A 26,676-nucleotide genomic window follows, 5' to 3' on the forward strand; every position below is an offset into this window, starting at 1 on the left:
CTATAAGTCCCTGAAGGGCAGGGATCGTGCCTTAATCTTCAGCATAGTGTCTGGCACAAACAACTTCTTAGTTAATACTCGTGGAAAAGAGCACAGAATTTTCTTTCCCCATCAGTCACGTGAGGCTTTCCTGACAGCTCAGTTGGTAAAGATTCTGCCTGCAACGCAAGAGACCTAGGTTCCATTCCTGGGTTGGGAAGATCCCCTGAAGAAGGGAAAGGCCACCCACTCCAGTATTCTGCCCTGGAGAATTCCATGGACTAGTCCATGGGATCGCAAAGAATCGGACTGAGCGACTTTCACTTTCACGGTCTCTCAGCAGTCACGTGACTCTCCACATGCAAGCTTCCGCTTAGAAGTCTCTCAACCACTCACACCACTACTATTCAAAACATTTTAATTTTTCTAAAACAAAACTATAGTTCAGTTTTTATTTTCTAGATAACCCCAGCCTAGACTATTAACTCCAGGACAGCAGAGACCTTCGTTGTACTGATTTTCTAAGCTTCCGTCTCACCCAGGTGTATCCCCGGCGTGGTCTGGCAGTTAGAGAAGCGAATTGATTGGACAGGCCTGTGTCCTCATGGAGCTAATGACCCGAAGCCTAAGTCTCTGCAGAGAAGAGACTCTAAGAAGAGTCTGCTCTAAGAAGAGCAGACAGAGGAAGACCTTTTGAAGCCGCCGGCTTCTACGGAGCGGAAAGTACTGCAGTTCAGTCAGCTTGAGCCCAGACGCCGCGAGTGGAATCCGGGAAACCCAACTCTTTCATTGGACAGTCCGAATCGGGAGAATCCAAAGTGGCGGGGGTGGGGGGGCTGCGATGTGCTGTCACAGGAGTAGTCAGAAGATTACAGAGTGGATATCCGGGCCAAAAAGAGAACTAAAAAAGCGTTAACTTGAATTATCTTCTAAATACTCCCTTACGAAATTATACGTCTCCGTATCCTATGTCTTGGAGGAATTGGACTGGCCCAACCTCCACGGAGCAGTAGAGCGCAGCCGGTCGTCTAGAGAGTCCTTCACGTAAGCGACGTGGGAAAGAGTGTCGCAGGGAAAGCTGGGCCACTGCCGCTGTCCGCCACCATCTTGCTTTGCTCTAAGGCGGCAGTGACCGCGGCTCAGAACAATCTTGAGCAATGAAGCTGTTAACCAGAGCCGGGGCCCTCTCGGTGAGCACAGCTGGCGGGCTTGGGAAAGGGTTGGAAAGCAGATGGTCAGCAAGGTCATACGGACTGGAGTTGCCTGGTTTGGGACCCTTGGGCGCTGGGCTTCGTTCTGCCCTTCAGCTGAACCCTGCGGGCCAACTGGGCTCCAGGCTGGGTGGGTCAGGCGTTGGAAGGCCCGCTCGTGCTCTGAGCAGAGGAGACCTAATGCAGGAAAACGTGCAGAGAGAGAGAGAGAGGGCTTGAGAGCAGAGGTGAAGCGACTCGGTGGAGACACCTTTGAAGGTCATTGGCTGCACTTGCGTGCAGGTGAAGGAGACCGCGAAATATGGGTCGCAGGAGGCCGGTGTAGACCTAGTCCCCCATTCCTACCCTATCAGCTGCTGCCTTTGTTTCTTGGCATATCATGTAGCATCAGCTGCTCCAACTGTTAAACGGGCTTATGAGTAAAATTATAAGAAAAAAAAAATGAGCTAATACCTGTATAGCGTTTTTCAGTGAACCTGGAACTTGATTGTTACTGTCGTGTCCTGGCTGCATAAAGTGTGCTTTTCTTGATCTTGTTTTAATATTATCTAGGAGGGGTTCTTGGCCTTCCCTTTAGAGCTTCTTAAGGCTCCTCCTCCATGTCCGAGTGATACATAGCTGTCACTTGGGGAAAACTCCAGTATCGGTGTTACATCATTGTGGACTGGTGGTTATCAAGAGGGGGCAGTTTCAACCTCTGAGTTTCAAACAACTCTTCGAGGCCAATTTTGCCCCCAGGGGACATTTGGCAATATCTAGAGACATTTTTGGTTGTGACAACCTGAGGGCCGGGGGAGTGCTACTGCTGAACATCCTTCAGTGCTCAAAGGTACCCACAACAGAGTTATCCAGCTAAAAATACCAGGAGAGCCTGGGTTGCTAAGTAACGTAGTAATCTACTAGAAGTTTCTGAAAAACCAGGGAATGGAGTTTCCAGGTACTTAATATTTAAATAGATAAACTATGAATTATACAAATGACCATGATTTAGACTGTAATTCTCTTAGCCTTCTTAGCACCCCAAACTGACCGGTGATTTTAATAACCCTTAGAGGGAAGTCCAGTTGGACTGGCAGAAGAGCTCAAAACCTCCTCCTCATTCATTCCATCCTCACCTTTCAGTAGAAAAAAGAACTCAAAGGTAACAGAGTTGAAGAGGACCAATGTAAACAAGTTGCAGTAAGCTTGAAAGCAATTGTTGTTTCTACTTAAAGCACTTACTTTACATAAGAATAAATTTATACATATTTTTGTTATTAAAACAAAATAGTAATTGTATGGACAGTTACTAGGATAAATCTTTGCAACAGGTTTGAATGGAACAAATTATAGAAAGTACGTTATCAACGAAGTGTCACTGCTCAGGCACATTTGAGAGGAGAGCACCTAAATCTACCTTAGCGACTGATGTGCCCACATATCTTAAGTTTTTTACTTTTTGGAAAAATCAAAAGCTAGAAACACTAGTAGAGTTAACTGTACCACACCCAGCGAATGAAATTGTTGATAATAAAGCAAAGCTAATGGTAATTTATAATTTGAAAGCGCTAAGGAAAGTTATGACCAACCTAGACAGCATATTAAAAAGCAGAGACATCACTTTGTCAACAAAGGTCCGTCTAGTCAAGGCTATGGTTTTTCCAGTAGTCACGTATGGATGTGAGAGTTGGACTATAAAGAAAGCTGAGCACAGAAGAATTGATGCTTTTGAACTGTGGTGTTGGAGAAGATCCTTGAGAGTCCCTTGGACTGCAAGGAGATCTAACCAGTCCATCCTAAAGGAAATCAGTCCTGGGTGTTCACTGGAAGGATTGATGTTGAAGCTGAAACTCCAATACTTTGGCCACCTGATGCAAAGAGCTGACTCATTTGAAAAGACCCTGATGTTAGGAAAGATTGAAGGGAGGAGGAGAAGGGCAGACGACAGAGGATGAGATGGTTAGATGGCATCACCAACTCAATGGACATGAGTTTGGGTAAACTTCAGCAGTTGGTTGATGGACAGGGAAGCCTGGCGGTCACGTGGTCACAGAGAGTTGGACACAACTGAGGACTGAACTGAACAGCAAATGAAAACTAGGAACCAGCTTTTTGATTGTACAGCATTGAAGCTGAATGCACAACCAGCAGCCCTCCTGGACAACATGAAGTAGGAACAATGCAGCCTTTGAGGGGCTCCTTGGGAAACTCAGGCGGCATGTTCATTTAATCCTGGGAGTACTAAGGTTTAATTCTCAACATCTCCACTAGTAATCTTATGATCCTCAGACATAATCAAAATTAATTCTGTGGCATTGTATATCATTTGCCAAAAAAAAGCTGAATAAAATTACACATTTTTGATCCATTATCTGACGTTTAAGAGGATCCCTTCCCATGGCTGCATATTACATTTTGAGAATCTGCTGTGGGTGTCCCTATTGTTAATCTCAGGGTATATTAGTCAAAGAAGATTAAAAAAAAAAAAACCTTTAGTTGTGTAGTCTTAATGTAGCACAAAAGAGAGTGAAGATACTATGGGAAATATTTGGGGCCTTGGATGAAGTTTGATAGGCTTTTTAAAGGTTACTAAAATGATTTAAGGAAATGAAGTCATTGGAAAGTAGACTAAAAAGATGAGACTCTTTAGGCAGATAAGCAGTAATGCTAAAACCTATAAAAGGGTATGAATGTGGCTATTCCACACTTTTTGAAAAAGTTCCAAAGCATTAGAGCGTAGAAAGGACCACTTGGAGCTCTAAGAAGGTTGTTAAAAGGTAAAAGGAAATGCAGTGAAGCTTTATTTAAGAAATGAACATGTTCAACTCGGCGTTTCTTCTAGCTCTACAGATCACAAATAGAGATTTAAGAGTGGCATGGGTAAAGTGGTGGGTTAGTTAATACGTTAATCAGCTGAATCCTCCCATGGAGTTTTTTGCCACTGAACACCCTCTATTGCTTGGCCCAACTCAGATACATTGCACTCTCCTTTGGAGAAATGTAGTAACCTGTCTTTTTTTGTATTTAGAGATTTTATTCCCTCAAAGTTGCTCCTAAAGCCAAAGCCACAGCAGCCCCTGCAGGAGTGCCTCCACATCCTCAGGACCTCGAGGTTAGTCCCCCGGACTTACTGGACACATAGACGCCTTACTGTTCTTGGTAATATAAAGACACTCATCACATCCTTGATTTGTTTTATATACAGTTTACCAGGTTACCAAATGGTTTAGTGATTGCTTCTCTTGAAAACTATGCTCCTGCATCAAGAATTGGTTTGTTCATTAAAGCAGGCAGCAGATATGAGAACTTCAACAATTTAGGAACTTCTCATTTGCTTCGTCTTGCATCCAGTTTGGTAAGCATCTTTACTACTTCCGTGTGTTTAGGAATCTGTGATATCTTGGTGCTACAGAGAAGAAAAACTAAAAGCAGCACCCCTATGTTAGTTTCCTGGAGCTGCCATAACAAATTACTTCAAAGAGTCTGGCTTAAACAACAGGAGTTTATCCTGTCGCAGTTCCAGAGGCTAGAAGTCAAAGTCATGGTGTCAGTAGAGCCATACTCCCTCTGAAGGGTCTAGGAAGAATCTTGCCTTTGTCTCTCCCACAGCTTCTGGTGGTTGCCAGCAGTCCTTTTCATTCCTTGGCTTGCGGCTGCATCATTCCAATATTGCCCCTGATTTCACATGGCCCTGTCTATCTGTGTTTCTGTGTCCAAATATCCCTCTTACTGAAGGGCACTCTTAGCCAAGCCAGCATGACCTCATTTTAAATATTTATATCTGCAAAGGCTATTTCCAAACAGGGTCACTTTTGTAGGTTCTTGGGTAGACATGAATTTTGGGGATCAGTTTTCAACCCAGTACAGTCCCCTAATACAGCATGAAGCAGTAAATTAGTGCCCATCCAGATGTTCATGCTAGAGCATAAGAAATCTAAAAAGAGAACATTTTTAGGATGGTGAGACACATGTACATCCATGGCTGATTCATGTCGATACATGGCAAAAACCACCACAATATTGTAAAGTAATTAGCTTCCAATTAAAATAAATTAATTTTTTAAACAATAAAAGAATCATGTACCAAAAAAGGACATTTTTAATTTTTGAAAGGAAGTGCCAGAAATTGAAAGAAAATTATTTTTTCCCATATGCAAATCTCTTTCACAATAGATTGATGAATCCAACTAGCATGTATTTGATAATTGAATTTTTATCTAAATGTACTTTATATAAAAATCTATACTTGTGCTTTTGGGTCAACTTTGTTGGGTATTTCTTAAAAGGAGGCAGTATTTTTAGTTAGTGTTCCTTTTGAATTTAATGACACACATTAGATTTTGACATAAAGTAATGTTTGGCAAACTTGGCATTAAAAACTACCAAAAATGGTTGTTTTTTTCTTTTCCAAGACTACAAAAGGAGCTTCATCTTTCAAGATAACCCGTGGAATTGAAGCAGTTGGTGGTAAATTAAGGTTTGTTAAATAATCGGAAATAGTGAAAACACCAGAAGATGATCAGTTGTAAAGGAACTTCTCTCGTATTATCAAGGTGGTTAACAGTTTCTTAAGGCACAAGAAGGAAAAGACTGATGAATTTGACTGCATAAATGTAAAACATCTTTATGCCTGAAAGTAAAAATCTAAGTAACTAAAAGTAGGTATTTGCAATATATGTAATATGGAGAGGATTATTTGGAAGAATAAAGAACTGCAAATTAGGAAAACAACCAAAGAGTAAATGGATAGGAACAAAGATAGGAATAGGCTGCTCCCAGAAGAGGAGGCCAGAAACAATGATCTTTACTTATAATCTATAGTTCAATACCATTTTATACTGCTGGTGGGAGTATGAGTTGATACAGCTACTTAGGAAAGAATCAAGAAATATCAGTTAATATTAAAAATGAGCATATTCTACAACCTAACAGTTTTTAATCCACATGCACAAAGGAATTCTTTATGTTGTGACTGGAAACAATCTAAATGCCTGTCTTTAAAGAGGTGGATAAGTAAAGTATGATACAGTAATATGCTGGGACTACTACAGTTAGGAATGAACAGCAGTTAAGAAATGAATTCAGTCTGTATCAACATGGCAGACTTAACAAAATGTTTTGTGGAAAACAAGTTTTAAGATTTTTTGGAGGTATGAGGAGGTTTTTAACAAAATAATATATAATGCTTATAATTACGTTTGTCTCAAGGGGGAGAAAGTGTGAGAGCCTGGGAAGGATACAAAGAGATCATCAACTTTAAAATTACCTTTTCTTTTTTAAGTTGTGGTAAAATATATATAAGATAAAATTTACCACCTTTAACATGTGTAGTTCTATAATAAGTGTCATTGAGCAACCATCACCACCACCCATCTCCAGAATGCTTTCATCTTCCCCAACCCAAACTCTGTAGCTATTAAACACTACCTTCCCTTCCCTCAGCCCCAGGCAAGCACCGTTCTGTGTTGTTTCCATGATTTTGACTAGGTACCTCATATCAGTGGAATCAAACAGTATTTGTTACCTTTTCATGACTGACTGACTTCACTGAGCAAAATGTTTTCAAGGTTTATCCAAGTGTAATATGTCAGGACTTTCTTCCTTTTTGTCAAGTTGAAATACTTAACTGTTTTCTTATTTAAGATTTTTTTAAATACTTAAAATATTTACTTGAGTGTACATATTTTTGTTCACTATTACTTATACATTTTAGCCTTCAAAATATTTTTTCCAAAAGATTGATTTCATGAAGATATAAGAGAAAGCTTATTCTTCTGATTTAGATAATTCACTGTAATTTATTTTTGACTCAGCGTGACTTCAACAAGGGAAAACATGGCCTATACTGTGGAATGCCTGCGGGATGATGTGTGAGTACCTGTGTGTGTTTATTTAGAAGATCTGCTTTTAAAGAAATACTTAGTTGCTCAGTTCTACTCTTTTTTTTTTTCAATGTGGTATGACCTCTGATGTTGGTTTTGGATTATTATTCACAAACTGCCTAAAGTTGAATAAAAAGTATTATAGTTATGTAGAATGGATGTTCGTTTTAAATTTTTGACTGGTAACTCTGAGCTTCATGTCTTCTGTAGTGATATTCTGATGGAGTTCCTGCTCAATGTCACCACAGCACCAGAATTTCGACGCTGGGAGGTAGCTGCCCTTCAGTCTCAGCTAAGGATTGACAAAGCTGTGGCTTTTCAGAATCCACAGGCTCGTAAGTGCACTTTTAGATTATATTCTGTTGTTTCTAAGATACTGGGATTTCGAGAAAATCAATTTTCAGAGGAATAAAACTGCTGTTGAAATTCTTTTTCTCCTTGGGATTGAAAATATGCTTTCCAAAAATTTGTCCACTTTTTAAAACATTGTTCATTTCTAAACATTTGTATTGTTGAATATTTTTCATCATGTTAATAATGTAAATTTATTACAGGATCCTAGGCCTTTCACCTGTGTTTTATGCCCATCCTCCCACCGCTGATTTTTTGTTTTGTTTTGTTTATTTATTGGTTGCACTGGATCTTCCATGCTGCATGCAGATTTTATCTAGTGTGGGGGAGCGGGCTTCTCTTGCTGTGGAGCACGGGCTCCAGGCCCGCAGGTTCAGTAGTTGTGGCGCACAGGCTTAGTTGCTCCTCGGCATGTGGAATCTTCCCAGACCAGGGATCAAACCCGTGTACCCTGCATTGGCAGATGGATTCTTAGCACTGTGCCACCTGGGAAGTTCCCTGGTGTTTTTTGTTTTTTAACAGTCTTTTATCTTTAATTGGAAGATAATTACTTTACAGTATTGTGGTGGTTTCTGCCTTAAATCAACATGAATCAGCCATATGTATATATATGTCCCCTCCCTCTAGGTTGTTTCAGAGCACCCCCTGGTATTTTTTAATGATTGTTTTACTTACACCAAATCTGGCAGCAATTTATTGCTGCTGTTGCTACTTTTACTGTTATATATTACTGTTGTTGTTTAGCCAGCTCCCTTTTATTGGATTTTTCCAAAGCAATCAACTTAATTTTAGAAAACCTTTTCTGTATTCATGTTTGTGTTCATAGAATGTTTGGTTATATAATCTTGACAAGCATATCTGGCAGAACCAATCTGTAAGATAAAAAAAGCACCACTGATTCTCAGAAGTCATAGGACTTCTGGTAGGAGCAGAAATGTGCAGGTAGCCCACTGAGGTATAAGCAGGCGACCAACTGCAGGGGCTCAGAATGGCATGGACTTCATTCACATGCAGGCCTGTCAAGTGTCTGGAACATAGTGAGTGCTTGGCTCCTGTTTGCTCATATTATATTTCATGGTGATAACTTTGGTACCACAGACCTTTGATAAAAGAAATAGAATAGTAAAATTGTAGAAAAGATGACTTCTGTGTCCTGAGTAGCTTTCTTCCCCACTGGTAGCAGTGAGGCTCCAGCCCTCATCCTTTGTGCCTGAACAGTTATTGTAGTCTCCTGGCTGGTGTCTCTCTGCCCAGGCATACCTCTTCAGGTGGATTCTGACGTTTACAGGCTGCTATCAGAGAATCTTATTTTTCTCAGCACATTTGACTGGCAGAATTTTAGAAGTTGCTAGAGGTTAAATGATAATAAATTTTCGATGCTTGAATGCAATGACCAAAGTTGTATAGTTGTTTTTGAGGCTCTCTACATGGTGTTGTCTTTATTTAAACAATGTTTCTGTAACTGCTTCTTTACTTATTTTACAGATGTCATTGAAAATTTGCATGCTGCCGCTTACAGAAATGCCTTGGCTAATTCCTTATATTGTCCTGATTATAGGATTGGAAAAGTGACACCAGATGAGGTACTGATAAAACACCTTACATTTTTAAATGTGCTCATTTTCACATTAATTTGAATGTTCATCTACCACTCAGTTTTGTTAGCTAATTTTCTTGTCTTCTAATTTAAGAGATTCTCTTGCTTGCTTTTTTTTCCCATCACTTTGCTGCTTTTTTTTCCCATCACTTTGCTGCTTTTTTTTTTTTTTTTTTTTGGCTATACTATGCAGCTTGCGGGAGCTTAGTTCCCCTACCAGGGGTCAAACCCATGTCCCCTGCAGTAAAGAGCAGAGTCCTGAACCACCAGGAAATTGCCCATTCATCAACTTGCTTTTTAACTAAAATTCTGTCTGAACAGTTCTTGTGTATCTTTCAGCTAAAAAAAAAAAAAGGTGTTTATTATGAAAGGGGAAATTCCCTGGTGGGGAATTACAGAAATTTCAGAATTACGTTCTGAACAGAAATTTCATTCATTCATACTTTATGAATTCATTACAGAAATTTCATTCATAATTTATGAATAGGATGTATTAAGGGGGTCCCATTTTTCAAAAAGTAAGGTGTATCATAGACAAATACCAAGATATTAACCATGATTATCAAAGTTACTAGCATTTTTAAAATGTATCCCTAGGCCTAAGGAAATTCTAAAGAAATTGGTGCTGGAACACTTGAGCAAAAGCAGCATTCAGTAGAAAAACATCACCAGGAAAAAAATATAATATGACTTTCCAAGATGGCTCCATAGATGGAGACAGCATTCGTTTTAGGGCACAAATTCTAAATAAACTGAGCTTCAGCAAGTCTAAACATTAGTCAGGGAACCTTGTAAGCCACCCCCCTGCCATGAATTTTAACACCACAGATATACTGTATATCTGTTTATGCATTGTATGTATATTTGTACTTTATATATAAAGGATTTTCTTTTTTTTTTCCCCTTCCCCCAAGAAGTAATTTTCACTCTCTTGGGAGCAGTAGTATAGTTGAGAATGCATGTTTTAGCCCTACTTTTATATAAAGATTCCAAGGTCTTACATTGAATCTACTGTATAAGCCTATATTAGTAGGGAGACATTAACGAATTTTTTTTTAAGCTCCCAAAATAATTCTGTAATCATCCAAGTTGGAAACCCTGGTATAGACAGTAACTTAATAGCAAAAAAATCTTCAGACAGGCAAGAGGAATATAGTGATATAACTGTTAACTCTACTGTAGAATGTTAACAACAGTGCTTTATTACTACCTGTATAAAGATGAACCTGATGTACTACTTAAATCACATTATAATAAAAATCATAAACTTAGTCCCATTTCTTTAAGTTCAAGCCAATATGTGCTCTTATTTTTGTTTTATTTTTTCATTAACAGCTTCATTGAGATGTAATTTACATACCATACAGTTCACCATTTAAAATGCACAGTTCAGGTTTTTATTCTATTCACAGAGTTACATAACCATCACCATATTCAGTTCTAGCAATGGTTTTTAAAAGCTCAATTCAATTCAGTACTAGGTAGTCCCTTATAGTTTATTACAGCAGCTTTTAAGCCTGTTTATTTTCTGCTAAACTGCACTTTGACATTTTTATACTTCTTTATATTTATACCAGTATAACCAGATAAATGTTTTTACTTTCTCAGTTACATGACTATGTACAGAATCATTTTACAAGTGCAAGAATGGCTTTGATTGGACTTGGTAAGTTGGCAATTACCTGCATGTCAGTTTGCTTCTTTTAAGAGTAGTTCTTTTAACTCACAAACATAGAGAACAGACTTATGGTTGCCAAGGGGGAAGCACGGGAAAGGGTTGGTTTGGGAAGAGCAGATGCAACCTATTATGTATAGAATAGATAAACAACAAGATCCTGTGTTATAGCACAGGAAGCTATATTCAATGAGAAGGTAGAATTATCCTTGGAACTGTAAAATCAGATACTATCATATGTAACTGTGTATATATACATCTTTTACAGTTATATCAACATCTAGATAACTTACAATTCCATGTTTCTTGGCTCCCAGAGAAAGTGGTAGATAGTCAGGAAATTCCCTGAGGTTGCGGACTTTTCCTTTTGTAATTGTTGGGGTAGTGAAGGGGACACCTTTCCAGTGCATTGTAATTCTATCACTATATTGGTAACCAGCCTCAATTTATAATATACTCACTTGGGTATTTTCTTAAATTCTAATCACACAATTCTCCATATGTTGTTCTGTCTCATTTTAGAAAGTGGTTAATCAAGAAGAGAGAAACTAAGGTGCGCTCTTTGTAGATGCTGCACTTATAGTTAAGAATAAAGATATTGTTTCATTGTCTCTGTATGAGTTACTTTAAAAAGAGTAATCCCTTAAGCTATAATTATGTGATTACTGGATTGAACAAAATTTGAGAACTACCCTGTGTTATGTCAGAAAGTCAGTATGTGATAGGATTTTTATGTACATAATTTTTCAAATTTATTTGGCTGTGCTGGATCTTTGTTGCTGCATAGCCTTTCTCTAGTTGCAAAGAGCGGGGGCTACTCTCTAGTTGTAATGCACAGGCTCCTCACTGTGGTGACTTCTCTTGTTGCCGAGCACAGGCTGTAAGTCTTCAGTAGTTGTGGCGCACAGGCTTAGGTGCCCCGCAATGTTTGAGATCTTCCCAGATCGAGGCTCAATCCCAGACCTGTGTCTCCTGCGTTCGCAGGCAGATTCTTTATCACTGAGCCATCAGGGAAGCCCTGATAGGATTTTAATAGCTAGTCTTTCATGGAAACAACCTGAATGTCCACTGACAAATGGATAAGGACGGTATGGTGCATATATACAATAGAATATTATTCAGCCATTAAAAAGAATGAAATAATGCCACTTGCAGCAACATGAATGGATTGTAAACATTATCATACTAAGTGAAGTAAGTCAGAAAGAGAAAGAAGTACCACATGATATCACTTATACATGGAATCTAAAATACAACACGAATGAACATATCTGTGAAACAGAAACAGACGCCTAGAGAACAGAATTGTGGTTGCTGAGGGGTGTCAGGGAGGGAAGAATGGGAATTTGGGATTAGTAGATGCAAACTAGTATAGATAGAATGTATAAGCAACAAGGTCCCTACTATATGCACAGAGAACTATATTCAATTTCCTGTGATAAACCATAATGAAAAAGTATATGTATAACTGAATCACTTTCCTGTACAACAGAAATTAACACAACATTGTTAATCAGCTATACATCAATAAAATTTTTAAAATATGCCCAACACAGTTTTATAGCATGTAAATAAATCCTCCACAACTCTGAAAAGAAAAAGGCTAGTCTTTTTTTTTTTAAGTACTAACTTTTAAATTCATTACAGTATTTGCAAAACCTATGACAAAGGGCCAATTTCTCTAAGCAAAGAGCTTTTTACAAAGAGCTTTTAAGTACAGTTTAATAGAAAAATCGACAAAGGGATGAACAATTCATGCAGAAAGTGTGTTATGTGTGTATACAATTATTGTAAAAGATGTAATTAAGAAATTTTTAATCTGTGAAGTCGGCAAAAATTAAAAGATTGATACTACCCAGTATTAACCAAGGTATGGAGAAATAGGCACTCAAAAATTATTGGTAGGAGTGTAAACTGGTACATTTTTGGAGGTCTATTTTAAGAATTTACCCTTCAGGAATATTGTGATAAGTTTACAAAAGAATATTGTTTGCAGTAGTTGGATTTTGTTCATTTGTTTTATAAATAATAATTGAGGTATAATTCACATTGTGTAAAATTCACCCTTCTAAAGTGTGCAGTTTGTGGTTTTTAGCATACTCAGAGTTGTGCAGCTATTGCCACTATCTAATTTCAGAACATTTTCATCATCCCCAAAAGAAACCCCATACTCATTAGCAATTACTCCTCATTCCACCTCCTTGCATCTGACAACTGGCAGTCTACTTTTTATCTGTAGAGAGCTATTCTGGACATTTCATACAAGAGAATTATACAGTAATAGCTTCTGCAACTGACTTCTTTCACTTAGTCACTTAGCATAATGTTTTTAAGGTACATCCATACTATAGCATGTACCAATGTTCCGTTCCCTTTTCTGGCTGAAAAATATTTCATTACCACATTTTGTTCATTCACCAGTTGGACATTTGGGTTGTTCCTGCAAGTTTTAGCTATTAAGAATATAAACATTCATGTGTAAGTTTTTTAACAAAATATCTTTTTCATTCTTTTGGGTGTATACCTAGGAGTAGAATTGCTAGGATTAGGATGTAGGATATCTCTCTATTTAACACTTTGAAGAACTATGAAACTGTTTTCCAAAGCAGTTGAACCATTTTATTTTCCCACCAACAGTGTATAAGGATTCCAACTTCTCCACATCCTCAGCAATATGTACTGTCATATGTCTTATGAGGTGGTATCCCATTGTGGTTTTTGATTGTAGTGATTGATAACATTGAACAACTTTTTTTGTGCTTTTTGGCTGTTTATGTGTCTCCTTTGGAGAAATGTTCATTCAAGTGCTTTGGCCATTTTTTAATTGGGTTGTTTGTTCTTCATTGTTGAGTTGTAAGAGTATTTTATATATTCTGGATACTAATCCTTACCAGATACATGATTTGCAAATATTTTTCCCGTTTTGTGGAGTATCTCTTTGTTCCTTTTAAAAATGCCTCTTGATGCATATTGCAGTATTGTGCAATATGTGCAAACATCAGTAATGTCCATCAGGAAGAGATTGATTAAATAAATAATGGTACCTCAGTATAATAGAATTCTTTATAACCATTAAATGTTTGGTGTAGTCCACTCAGAAGTAAATTACAAAAGACAATTTAGAAACAGTATCAATAGAAGACACCATTTTAAAAATAAAAAGGATAATATTAGTATTTACATAGAAAAAAGGTTCTAGATGAATATATAATAAAGCTGTAAATGCATATCTCTGTAAGAGCATTATAATATTTTAATTATATAATGAAGCATTTTTAAAATAGTAGGTATTCTACAATGGTGTTTTAGAAATTCTGGTTCTGTAGTGTTTTTTTTTGTTTGTTTCTACTGACAGGTGTGAGTCATCCTGTTCTAAAGCAAGTTGCTGAACAGTTTCTTAACATAAGGGGTGGCCTTGGTTTATCTGGTGCAAAAGCCAAGTACCATGGTGGTAAGCATTTTGTTCTGTTAAGGTTAATTTACCAGGATGCCGCCTCTCCCCCACTCCTGTATAATAGGAGTATAATAGGCCTGATTGTTTACTACTAAATAGTATCAATGGGGAAAGAGATAGAATCATTGTGGAAAGTATCAATTGCTTGGGTATTATGTGTTAAGTATGTTTGTGAATGTGTTGGGGGAAGGGCAGGATAGCAAGGAGAAGACTAGGCCAGAGAAATGCTTCATCTTAATGCAGTAATACCGTCTAATAGAGAATATTGAAGAATAAAACCAAAAAATGCTTTCTTCTTCGCTCTTTGTTTACGTGGCCCCAGGTGAAATTCGAGAACAGAATGGAGACAGTCTCGTCCATGCTGCTCTTGTAGCAGAGAGTGCAGCCATAGGAAGTGCAGAAGCAAATGCGTTCAGTGTTCTCCAGCATGTCCTCGGTGCTGGACCACATGTTAAGAGGGGCAGCAATGCCACCAGCTCTCTGTACCAGGCTGTTGCCAAGGGAGTTCACCAGCCATTTGATGTGAGTCTGAACAGTGAACATCTTTCCTTTTGTTTTCAAAGGCTTAATGTTTACAGTGTTGTCCTGGGAACTTGATCTAAGTGTTAATCTGCTTTTAAAATTTAAGATGACTCAAAGAAAATCTTTGTAAAATTGAAGAGGCAGCCAGACTTAATTTTAGTACCTTAGTGGGTCTCTCAAAAACTTACTATTATTCTAATATGAAAATAAGAATTGAATGCTTAAAAAATCCAAAATTCCACTCTCTCTTGGAGTTTGCTCAACTTCATGTCCATGAACTTCATGTTCATGTCACCCTGCTTATTTAACTTACATGCAGAGTACCTCATGAGAAACGCTGGGCTGGGAGAAGCACAAGCTGGAAGGAATCAAGATTGCCGGGAGAAATATCAATAACCTCAGATATGCAGTGACACCACCCTTATGGCAGAAAGTGAAGAAGACCTAAAGAGCCTCTTGATGAAAGTGAAAAAGTTGGCTTTAAAGCTCAACATTCAGAAAACTAAGATCATGGCATCTGGTCCCATCACTTCATGGCAAATAGATGGGCAAACAGTGTCAGACTTTATTTTTCTGGGCTTCAAAAGCACTGCAAATGGTGATTGCAGCCATGAAATTAAAAAACACTTACTCCTTGGAAGGAAAGTTATGACCGACCTAGACAGCATATTAAAAAGCAGAGACATTACTTTGCCAACAAAGGTCTGTCTAGTCCAGGCTATGGTTTTTCCAGTGGTCATGTATGGATGTGAGAGTTGGACTATAAAGAAAGCTGAACACAGAAGAATTGATGCTTTTGAGCTGTGATGTTGGAGAAGACTCTTGAGAGTCCCTTGGATTGCAAGGAGATCCAACCAGTCCATCCTAAAGGAAATCAGTCCTGGGTGTTCGTTGGAAGGACTGATGTTGAAGTTGAAACTCCAATACTTTGGCCACCTGATGCGAAGAGCTCACTCATTTGAAAAGACAAATGAGAATACTGATACTGGGAAAGATTAAGGGCAGGAGGAGAAGGGGACGACAGAGGATGAGATGGCTGGATGGCATCACTGACTCAACGGACATGGGTTTGGGTGGACTCCAGGAGTTCATGATGGACAGGGAGGCCTGGCATGCTGCGGTTCATGGGGTCACAGAGTCGGACACGACTGAGCGACTGAACTGAATGTCCATTAAGTCGGTGGTTCTGCCTAACAGACTCATCCTCTGCTGCCCACTTCTTTGCCTTCAGTCTTTCCAAGCATCAGAATCTTTTCCAACAAATCAGCTGTTTGCATCAGGTGGCCAAAGTATTAGAGCTTCAGTTCAGTTCAGTTTAGTGAACTTAATTGAAGCTTAAGCTTCAACAATAGTTTAGGATTGACTGGTTTGATCTCCTTGCAGTCCAAGGGACTCTCCAGAGTCTTCTCCAGCACCACAATTCAAAAGCATCAGTTCTTCGGCACTCAGCCTTCTTTATGGTCCAACTCTCATATCCATACATGACTACAGGAAAAACCATAGCTTTGACTATATGGACCTTTGTTAGCAAAGTGATGTCTTGGTTTTTAATAGCTATCTAGGTTTGTCTTAGTTTTCCTGTCCTGGGGCAAGCGTCTTACTTTCATGGCTGCAGTCATCGTCCACAGTGATTTAGGAGCCTACTCTTTCACCCTCATTCTGTTTGCTTTCTACCATTACGGTGGTATCATCAGCTTGTGATACATCGAGCCTGGCATTTCGCATGATGCACTCTGCATATAAGTAAAACAAGCAGGGTGACAATATATAGCCTTGGTTGCACTCCTTTCCCAATTTTGAACTCACACCAAAAAAAGGTGTCCTTTTCATCATAGGGAGTCAAGAGATACCTAGAATAACAGGCAAGTTGAAACAGGGCAAAGGCTAACAGAGTTTTGTCAAGAGAACACTTTAGTCATAGCAGACACCCTTTCCAACAATACAAGAGAAGGCTCTTCACATGGACATCACCAGATGGTTAATACCAAAATCAGATTGATTATATTCTTTGCAGCCAAAGATGAAGAAGTTCTGTGTAGTCAACAAAAAACAAGACTATGGCTCAAATCATGAGCTCCTTGTTGCAAAATTACGGCTTATATCGAAGACAATAGGGAAAACCACTGGCCATTCAGGTATGACCTAAATCAAATCCCCTATGATTACACACTGGAGGTGATGAATAGATTCAGAGGATTATATCTGGTAGACAGAGTGCCTGAAGAACTATGGATGTAGCTTTGTAACATTTGTATAGGAAGCAGTGACCAAAACTGTCCCAAAGAAATGCAGGAATGCAGCGTGGTTGAGGAGGCTTTACAGATAGCTCAATGAAGAAAGGCAAGGGAGAAAGGGAAAGATGTACCCAAAACTGAATGCAGAGTTCAGAGAACAACAAGGAGACAGATGAGAAGGCCTTCTTAAATGGACAGTGAAATAGAGGAAAACACTAGAATGGAAAAGACCAGCAAGCTCTTCAAGAAAATTGGAGATACTAAGTGAACATTTCATGCAAGGATGGACACCATAAAGGACAGAAACAGTAAGGACCTAACAGAAGCAGAAGAGATTAAGAAGGGGTGGAAAAAATACACAGAAGAACTATACAAGAAAGGTCTTAATGACTGGATAATCATGATGGTGTGGTCACTCACCTAGAGCTGTACATTCTGGAATGTGAAGTCAAGTGGGCTTTAGGAGGCATTACTACTACGAACAAAGGTAGTAGAAGTGAAGGAACTCGGCTGAGCTATTTAAAATCCTAAAAGATGATGCTGTTAAAGTGCTGTACTCAATGATAAAAAGTAACACAAAATTGTAGGGTTAAGTATTGTTCATAATGTCAGCAATAACACATGGCACAGGTAGGTTATGTTTTAGTAAGTCTTTGGCCATTTGACATTTAACAGTGGAAATTAAAAAAAAAAAAAGCAGTCTTCTCTTTTTATCCTTCCTTTAATACTTGAATGGTCATGTCAGACTTTTTTTTTTTAAGCAGAGGAGCCTTTTTTAATACCACTTCCCAGCTGCAGTGACCAACACAAAAGCTTTTGCTTTTAAAAAAGTAGAAGGCTTACTTGACAGTGAAACCCTTGGAATCTTCTAAACAGAGCCTTAGGGGTCCATGGAGCACAGTTTTCAAACCATTATCTTAAATTAGTCCTAAATTAGAGTTCCTCCAAATGGTCTTTCTTCCAGTCTGTGATCTACTCTGTTTTCTTTTTTTCATGCTTTACTCTTTTCCATTGGACGTTAATGATGCTTTGGATAGTTGGAGTTTAATCCAGTGACATAATTTAACAGAAATTCCTACTTTAGAATTTGGCCAGAAATTTGGAGAATGACTAAGTTAGTCTCAGAATTGTAATTAAACTTCAAGTGATTGAAGTGCACATCTTTGTGTGCTTCATATAGACCAAACCGATGGTTTTCAAACTTCACTTGGAATATAGTTTAAAATTCGGGCTCCCAGACTTCATCCGTAGTGATCTGAGTGAGTGGATCTGTTGTGGGAACCTGAAAGTGTGTTTTTTATAACAACTCAAGTGATCCTTGGACTTCCCAGGTGTCACTGCTGGTAAAGAACCCACCTCCCGAAGCAAGAGATGCAAGAGATGTGGTTTCGATCCCTGGGTCCAGAAGATCCCCTGCAATAGGAAATGGCAACCCACTCCATTGTTCTTGCCTAGAAAATTTCCATGGACAGAGGAGCCTGGCAGGCTACAATCCATGAGGCTGCAGAGTCAGATACAGCTGAGCACACAGCGCTCAGACACACATGAGTGATCCTTAGGTTATTGGTCCACATAAACACTGAAAAGCACTTTACTAGGATGTCATATCCACCTCAAGGAGCTTGACACTCTACTCAGACTACACACAGAAATACCCCTGTTTTCCAGAGGCTAAACTTTTTGCTCCCCTGGACACCTGCTACTAAGCAGAAAAAGTTTTCTAACCCTTTGACTTTGGTCTGTAGAAAAAGAAAAAGTGAATTGGTGAAAAGGAGGTCACCACCAACAGAGGGAAGAAAGCAGGTTTGTCTCATGTCAAGGACATGATCTGCATCACTCAGCTGTACTGAATCTATAGTAGTAATGTAGTAATGTTTACCAGTTACTGTTTGCATTAACCCTTAATCATCAAAAGGTTAGAAAATACCAAGGAAAGTGAGCAATCCATTTTAGAAAGAGTTAAATGAGAAAAGTTAGTTCTGAAAAAGGTAACCTGTGTACAGAACACTTCAGTCCTTAATAGAATTAGTTAATTGAAATATTAATTCATCTCTTTGCTTATACTGTGAAGGTACATATTTTTCCTAGTCAACCTTAGGGAAACTCTAGTGTTTTACCTGGTAGAATGACATACAGTAAAGTTTCATTATATTTCAGGTTTCTGCTTTTAATGCCAGTTACTCAGATTCTGGACTCTTTGGGTTCTACACTATCTCACAAGCTGCATCTGCTGGAGATGTAAGTTGCAAACTGAAAAATTCTCACAAGATTTTTTCTCCTGTTAACATTTTTTTAGTAAAAATATAGAATGTTTGAATACAGTGATTTATCAGATCTCTGTCTAGTGTAATATCATTAAAGTGTTATCTGCTATGGAAGAAAGTTAGAAATGGAAAATGTATATACTAAACCTTCCAGGAAAGAAGGAGGAAACGCCTCCTTGGTATTTTGGTTCTGTGTGGACATGTGGCATTAAGTTGCCTCTAGGGTATCTAAATGGAGAACTCAAGAGAAGTCAAGGCCAAGATGTATACTGGGAGTCCTCAACAGAAAAAGGGTGTTGAAATAAGGGTTACATACAAAAGTTTGTAGGAGAAGAAAACTGAAGGTCAAGCTAGGGGAAATGGCCAAGAAAATAAAAAGAAGAGAAACTGGTATATTTGGAGACCAAGAAAGAGAGACTGGTTAACAATCTTTTGATCTACTCTATATTAACATCCCTTTAGTTACCACAGGGAAGTCTGGTAGTTTTAGCAAACTTGGACAATATCAGTTTTTACAAGACTATTGGAAGTGAACTATAATTTACAATATTAAGAAATGAATGAGAAGAAAGAAATGCAAAGTTGGTGCAGGTATAGGGGAGTGGGTGGGATTTTAGTAGAGTTTACACTGAGAGATTAAGTAGGAAGAGATAGACATTCATACTGAAAGGAAAGAAATTGGAGTGAATGTAGGAGATAGGAAATTATAGGTGGATTAAATCTATAAAAGAAAGAGCAAGCAGTATAAATAGACATTTTATCCTTGGACATAAAGGCTGATGGGAGAACAGGATATCAGAGATGAGGAAGTACATCCCTGGTGAGGTAGGAAGCTAAATCATGTTTAATTCATGGATTTAGGCTAAAGAAGTAAACCCTGAGGGACATGATAGATTGAAAGTGAACAAGGAACTAGAGATGTTGACAAAAATGGAAGTTATGGATAGCATGATTAAAGACAGGCCAAAGGTCTTGGAATTGAGGATTTCAGAGTTCAGGTCTTGGGTATGGCTATGGAAATAAGTAGCTCACTTGGAGGGTAAAGTAAGTTAACAGACCCCAAATGATGCCAAGGTTGGGATGGAGCAAATCATGGGCCAGGTTTATTATACCCACTCACATCACTAGAACTTGATTCCTTCATGACTCCAGCATTCCAGGCATGGACAGTCTTCACAGATTGGCTCTGTATGGTTTACTGCTTTCTTCTTAGTGAATAGTAAGAGAGAGCAATATTAATTACATGATGCTTTGAGAGCCTGGGGAAATTTAAAAGGTGCTTATTCTTCATAAGCAATTATAAATCCCTGAGTTTTCTTTTCCTAAACCCTACTGCCATCCTCTGCCCCCTGCCCCTTAATGTTTATAAGAAGCTTGGCTACTTGGATATTGTACAAACAGCTGCTTTATTGGAAGTGTAAGCAGCATCTAGTGACTTAACGAATTCCAGATGGACACAACTATTTCCATCTTGTGTTTCTGCCTCATAGAGGAGCATCTGGAATACTGCAGGAGATTCTGGCACTGATCAAAGATGACCAGCTTTTACTTCTCTATCCTAGGTTATCAAGGCTGCTTATAACCAAGTAAAAACAATTGCTCAAGGAAACCTTTCTAATCCAGATGTCCAAGCTGCTAAGTAAGTTTCAATATTAACTTTCAATTATTTGAAAGCTGTATTTTTTCTAGTTACGATACTGTTGTAACAAAGGTACAATAGGATTGAAAAGTATAAAAAAGTATTTAAAGGAGAGGAAAATACATTCCTACCACCTAGAGATATAATTGTTAACATTTTGAATATTTTCTTCACCATTTTTAAACATAATTGTTAATACTGCATATATATTTGTTAATAAGATATATAGTTGTTAATAAATATCTATCATTACTAACCAATGATTTCTCTTTATAATGCTGTTTTCATTTGTTCAGAGTACTGAATTAATTGGTATGTCAGAATATACTTGTTGACAGTTGGAAATTGTAAACTATAAAGGATATCTTTGGGCTTAAAAAAATTTTGTATTTCACATTACTTTTTGGTATAGATTTGCAGTTGAGCCAAGAGTTATAACTATTATAATGAAAGGCTCTGCATTATAGTGAAAGGCTCTGCATTAAAATATATGTTTGTGTTTATATATTTTGCAGTCACGGTATTAAAAGGTTGTACCAGTTTATAATCCATCATCAGGAGTGCCTGTTCCACCATAACCACAAGCAGCTTTTTTTTTCCTCTTTACTGATTTGATAGACAATAAGATACCTGTTTAAAAAATGGCAACATCCATCTATTTGGTGATTTTTAAATCCCACTGTCTTCACTGTGCTAACAGCAAGTGCTAACAAACACCTGTTAACTCAGTAGTTCTGGGAGTTTCTCTAAAAGAGACAAACTATGGACAGAGTTACAAATCAGCTTGCATTTTCATACAGGAGATGAAAACATTTAAATTTGACTTCATTCATTTAGGACAATTCAAAACGTGAATCCTAAAAGTCAGACAGTCTTCAAGATCATTTAGTATTGTCCACAAAGGAAGTTATGATGGTGAATTACAACCCAGGAGGGAACGACCTTTTACCATTTCTCTTCTCATTAGTATTATTACATTTTTCACACTGTACACACTGAAAAGTGCATCTCTCAAATAAGTACAACACACTCTATTAAATGTTGTATGCATGGAACCAAGGACTGATGGGGTACAGCTCTACATGACTGCATCAGAAACAGATGCTTATCACAAACTGAAACACTGGGTAAACTTAGGAAAAATCTGTTTCAAGTCTTAATTTATTTAAGAAAATTTATTTTCTTAATAAGTGTAGACTTTTGGTTATTAATGCCAAGTTCTGTTTATTTCCTGCCATTTTGATGGAGTTGATACATTTTTGGTAAGGTTCTTAGTCCTCCTGTATTGAAAGAGAGAAAGTGAGGTGTCATTGCTGAAGGGACAAACTAATAATCTCTTGGTAAAGTTTACTGCAGGTAAAATCTTTTTTCAGTTAAGCTGACAGTGTGGTAAAATTGCTACATTAATTTGTAATTATGTCTAAATGAAGGTCTTGCTACAGAGTTTGAGTTAAATAACTCAAGTGCCTTATTGAACACCAGTTTCTTTCTGGGATAATTACGAATTGGATTGTATTTCAAATTGATGCTTTTGTGCCCATATTTAAGCTATAGGAGCTTATTCTATATTCTCCTATATTCTCCTTCCCGCATTTGTTCTGTCCTCAATGAGACAAATCCCAGTCCACAGCATGCTGCTAAAGGGACAATGAGAAGAGCTTACACAGGTATTTTCTTTAGTAGAGATGTCTAATATTATCACCAAAAGTGTATCAGGAAACTAGAATTCCTTCAGTAATCAAGAGTTCACACTAAAATATTTTTAACTAGAGCTGAGTTCTAATCTAAAAGCAAAATGCATTCTGTTGGGTTTTTAGTATAATCTTACAATGACAGCTTTCAAAATGATAATGTAAATAATAAAATAGTTGGTAAACTGAAGAAATGGAATGGAGACCTTTAGCACTCTTAAAATTTCAAAGCTGTTAGTTTGCATATTTACTGAAACATGTTTAAGGATTTAGGAACATACTTTAACTTGCTCCATAAAACTGCCTTCTGCTCTACTTACATACCTTTCACTGGACAGGAACAAGCTGAAAGCTGGGTACCTGATGTCAGTGGAATCTTCTGAGGGTTTCCTGGATGAAGTTGGGTCCCAGGCTCTAGCTGCTGGTTCATACACACCGCCATCCACAGTCCTTCAGCAGATTGATGCGGTAGCTGACGCTGATGTCATAAATGTAAGCAAATGAAGATCTGTTTAACATCACATAACTTGTCCTTAATGACGCCATTTCAGAAGGAATGCATAAGGACTGTAAATGCTATTCTCAGGGTATTTGGTAACTGTCTGCCTGGTGTGGAGGCTGAGGCTCAATCCCATCAGATCTGCAGATAGCTTCCTTGTCAACTCAGGAAGTCTATGTATCTTCCTCATTCAACTAACTTACCATTAGGTTAAACTATTTTAAATTTTTAAAGGTCAAGAAAAGTCCAGTATTGGCAGTTTCATACGATTCAATCTAATCGTCAAGTTTGGTATTTTTCCTCCTCACTCTGAAATAAACTTTCTATCCTGCCAATCCTTCACAGTCTACAATCTCAAGATTTTCTTTAGTCTTCTCAGCCAAAGACATTCTCCTGCCCTTGTTCTTTTCTTTTTTTTTTTCACATATTATTTCCTATAAAATTGACTGGTTTTGAGGATTTGGGAACATACTTTAACTTGCTTGAGGATTTAGGAACATACTTTAAGGACTATGTGTTATACCTCTTTGTATTCCATACTATGTCTAACAAGTACATGAACTACAAAATGAACCCTAAATCAGTCCTTTCTGTATTACAAATGCCAACTCCCCTTTCATGTCATGGTCTCAACCATCTTCTCACCAAGGGGTCTATCCTTGTGGATAGAAAAAACATGAAGGCTGTTGGAAGATAGCAATACTGACTTGATTTCACTTGGCGCCTAAGTTCATCATCGTTGTTGTAGTTCAGTCACTCAGTTTTGTCTGACTCTTTGTGACCCATGAACTGCAACATGACAAACTTCTCTGTCCTTCACCATCTCCTGGAGGTTGCTCAAACTCATGTCCATTGAGTCAGTGATACCATCCAACCATCTCATCCTCTCCCGTCCCCTTTTCCTCCTGCCTTCAATCTTTGCCAGCATCAGGGTTTTTTCAAATGAGTTGGCTCTTTGCATCAGGTGGCCAGACTAATTGGAGCTTCAGCATCGGTCCTTCCAATGAATATTCAGGACTGATTTCTTTTAGGGTTGACTGGTTTGATCTCCTTGCAGAAGTCTTCTCCAATACCACTGTTCAAAAGCATCAACTCTTCAGCACTCAGCCTTCTTTATGGTCCCACTCTCACATCCATACGTGACTACTGGAAAAACCATAGCTTAGACTATACGAACCTTTGTTAGCAAAGTAATGTCTCTGCTTTTTAATAATACTGTCTAAGTTTGTCATAGTTTTTCTTTCAAGGAGCAAGTGTCTTTTAACTTCATGTCTGCAATCACCATCTGCAGTGATTTTGGAGCCCAAGAAAATAAAAGTCTGTCACTATTTTCACTGTCTGCCCACCTATCTGCCATTAGTGATGGGATGGGACCAGATGCCGTGATCTTAGTCTTTTGAATGATGAGTTTTAAGCCAGCTTTTTCACTCTGCTCTTTCACTTTCATCAAGAGGCTCTTTAGTTCTTCACTTTCTGCCATAAGGGTGATGTCATCTGCATACCTGAGATTATTGATACTTCTGCCGGCAGTCTTGATTCCAGCTTGTGCTTCATCCAGCCTGGCATTTTGCATGATGTACTCTGCATAGAAGTTAAATAAGCAGGGTGACAATATGCAGCCTATGTATGCCTTTCCTAATCTGGAACCAGTCCACTGTTCCATGTCCAGTTCTAACTGTTGCTTCTTGACCTGCATACAAGTTTTGAAGGAGGCAGATAAGGTGGTCTGGTATTCCCATCTCTCTCAGAATTTTCAGTTTGTTGTGCCCACACAGTCAAAGGCTCTGGCGTAGTGTAATGAAGCAAAAGTAGATGTTTTTCTGGAATTATCTGGCTTTTTCTGCGATCCAGCAGATGTTGGCAGTTTGATCTCTGGTTCCTCTGCCTTTTCTAAATCCAGCTTGAAGATCTGAAAGTTCTCAGTTCACATACTGTTGAAGCCTAGCTTGGAGAATTTTGAGCATTACTTTGCTAGCATGTGAGATGAGTACAATTATGCGGTAGTTTGAGCATTCTTTGGCATTTCTTTTCTTCGGGAGTGGAATGAAAACTGACCTTTTCCAGTCCTGTGGCCACTGCTGAGTTGTCCAAATTTGCTGGCATTATTGAGTGCAGCACTTTCACAGCATCATCTTTTAGAATTTGAAATAGCTCAGCTGGAATTCCATCACCTCCACTAGCTTTGCTCATAGTAATGCTTCCTAAGGCCCACTTGACTTTGCACTCCAGGATGTCTGGCTCTAGCTGAGTGATCACACCATTGTGGGTTATCTGGGTCATTAAGATCTTTTTTGTGTAGTTCTATGAATTCTTGCCGCCTCTTCTTAATATCTTCTGATTCTGTTAGGTCTATACCATTTGTGTCCTTTATTGTGCCTGTCTTTGCATGAAATGTTCCCTTAGTATCTCTAATTTTCTTGAAGAGATCTCTAGTCTTTCCCATTCTGTTGTTTTTCTCTCTTTCTTTGCATTAATCATTGAGGAAGGCTTTCTTATCTCTCCTTGCTATTCTTTGGAACTCTACATTCAGATGAATATATCTTTCCTTTTCTCCTTTGCCTTTCATTTCTCTTCTTTTCTCAGCTATCTGTAAGGCCTCCTCAGACAACAGTTTTGCCGTTTTGCATTTCTTTTTCTTGGGGATAATTTTGATCACCGCCTCCTGTGCAATGTTACAAACGTTCATCCATAGTTCTTCAGGCACTCTGTGTATCAGATCTAATCCCTTGAATCTATTTGTCACTTCCACTGTATAATTGTAAGGGATTTGATTTAGGTCATACCTGAATGGTCTAGTGGTTTTCCCTACTTTCTTCAGTTTAAGTCTGAATTTTGCAATAAGGAGTTCATGATCTGAACCATAGTCAGCTCCAAGTCTTGTTTTTGCTGACTGTATAGAGGCTTCATCATTGTATACTCTTCCAATGGTTGTCCTTGTCTTATATACTGTACTGTCATGAGTCCAACCCAGCTGCCTCCAACACCATGTTTATTTAAAAACCTGATCTAAGTACCACTCCTCACGGTACTGCACTTGACGTAAATTAACAGACTTTGAACTCTAAAGTAGTGGCATAAAGAACACTAGGATATAGTGTAACTTTGACAAGTTAACAATTGGTGTATTTTCATTGACTGAGACTATTTGCCATTGTAATACAGATGCAGAGGCGGACAGCCGTGCTCCAGGAGACTAACCTATTTTGCAGTGTCAGAAATTCCTTTGCCCTCTTTAACAGCTACTGTCATCGTTAGAGCATCACGCTTGCTCAGTCACACAAAGGATGAAATGTTCAGAGTAACAGAAGTTTGTCTATTTGCTTATTTGTATTAACTTTCTGTCTTTGTTTCTGTCTTAAAGGCTGCAAAGAAGTTTGTTTCTGGCCGGAAGTCAATGGCAGCAAGTGGAAATTTGGGGCATACACCTTTCATTGATGAGTTGTAATACTGAATCCCATATTGCAGGAAAGAACTGAACGTTTTGTCAACCCAGAGCAGCAAATACATAAAAGTGAAAAGTCTCTAATGTAACATTTATCTTTTTTTTCCAATGAGATGAAATATAAAGCATAAATATAGGTAATTGTTCCCAACTGAGCTAAAGTCAATAAAGCATTCTATTTAAATGTTTTCCTTGCATTTTTCCTCATCAGTTAATCAAGAGGTATTTGTTTTATGTTGAGTTTTTGCTTTAGATGC

General features: G+C 38.3%; 1 protein-coding gene across 1 annotated transcript; it reads left to right on the forward strand.

Annotated features, from left to right (window-relative positions):
* Window positions 1-1,013: 1,013 nt before the first annotated feature.
* On the forward strand, window positions 1,014-26,607 carry LOC120875801 (cytochrome b-c1 complex subunit 2, mitochondrial). Its single transcript, XM_040257623.1, has 14 exons — window positions 1,014-1,169; window positions 4,198-4,281; window positions 4,375-4,524; window positions 5,582-5,646; window positions 6,983-7,039; window positions 7,262-7,386; window positions 8,888-8,985; window positions 10,608-10,665; window positions 14,030-14,125; window positions 14,451-14,650; window positions 19,042-19,122; window positions 20,711-20,787; window positions 22,817-22,970; window positions 26,339-26,607. The coding sequence occupies exons 1-14, from the start codon at window positions 1,137-1,139 to the stop codon at window positions 26,420-26,422; spliced, it is 1,362 nt and encodes a 453-aa protein (XP_040113557.1). The 5' UTR covers window positions 1,014-1,136; the 3' UTR covers window positions 26,423-26,607.
* The last annotated feature ends 69 nt before the right edge of the window (window positions 26,608-26,676 follow it).

The sequence above is a fragment of the Oryx dammah genome, unplaced genomic scaffold (assembly GCF_014754425.2).
Source record: "Oryx dammah isolate SB20612 unplaced genomic scaffold, SCBI_Odam_1.1 HiC_scaffold_2, whole genome shotgun sequence".
Taxonomy (NCBI): domain Eukaryota; kingdom Metazoa; phylum Chordata; class Mammalia; order Artiodactyla; family Bovidae; genus Oryx; species Oryx dammah.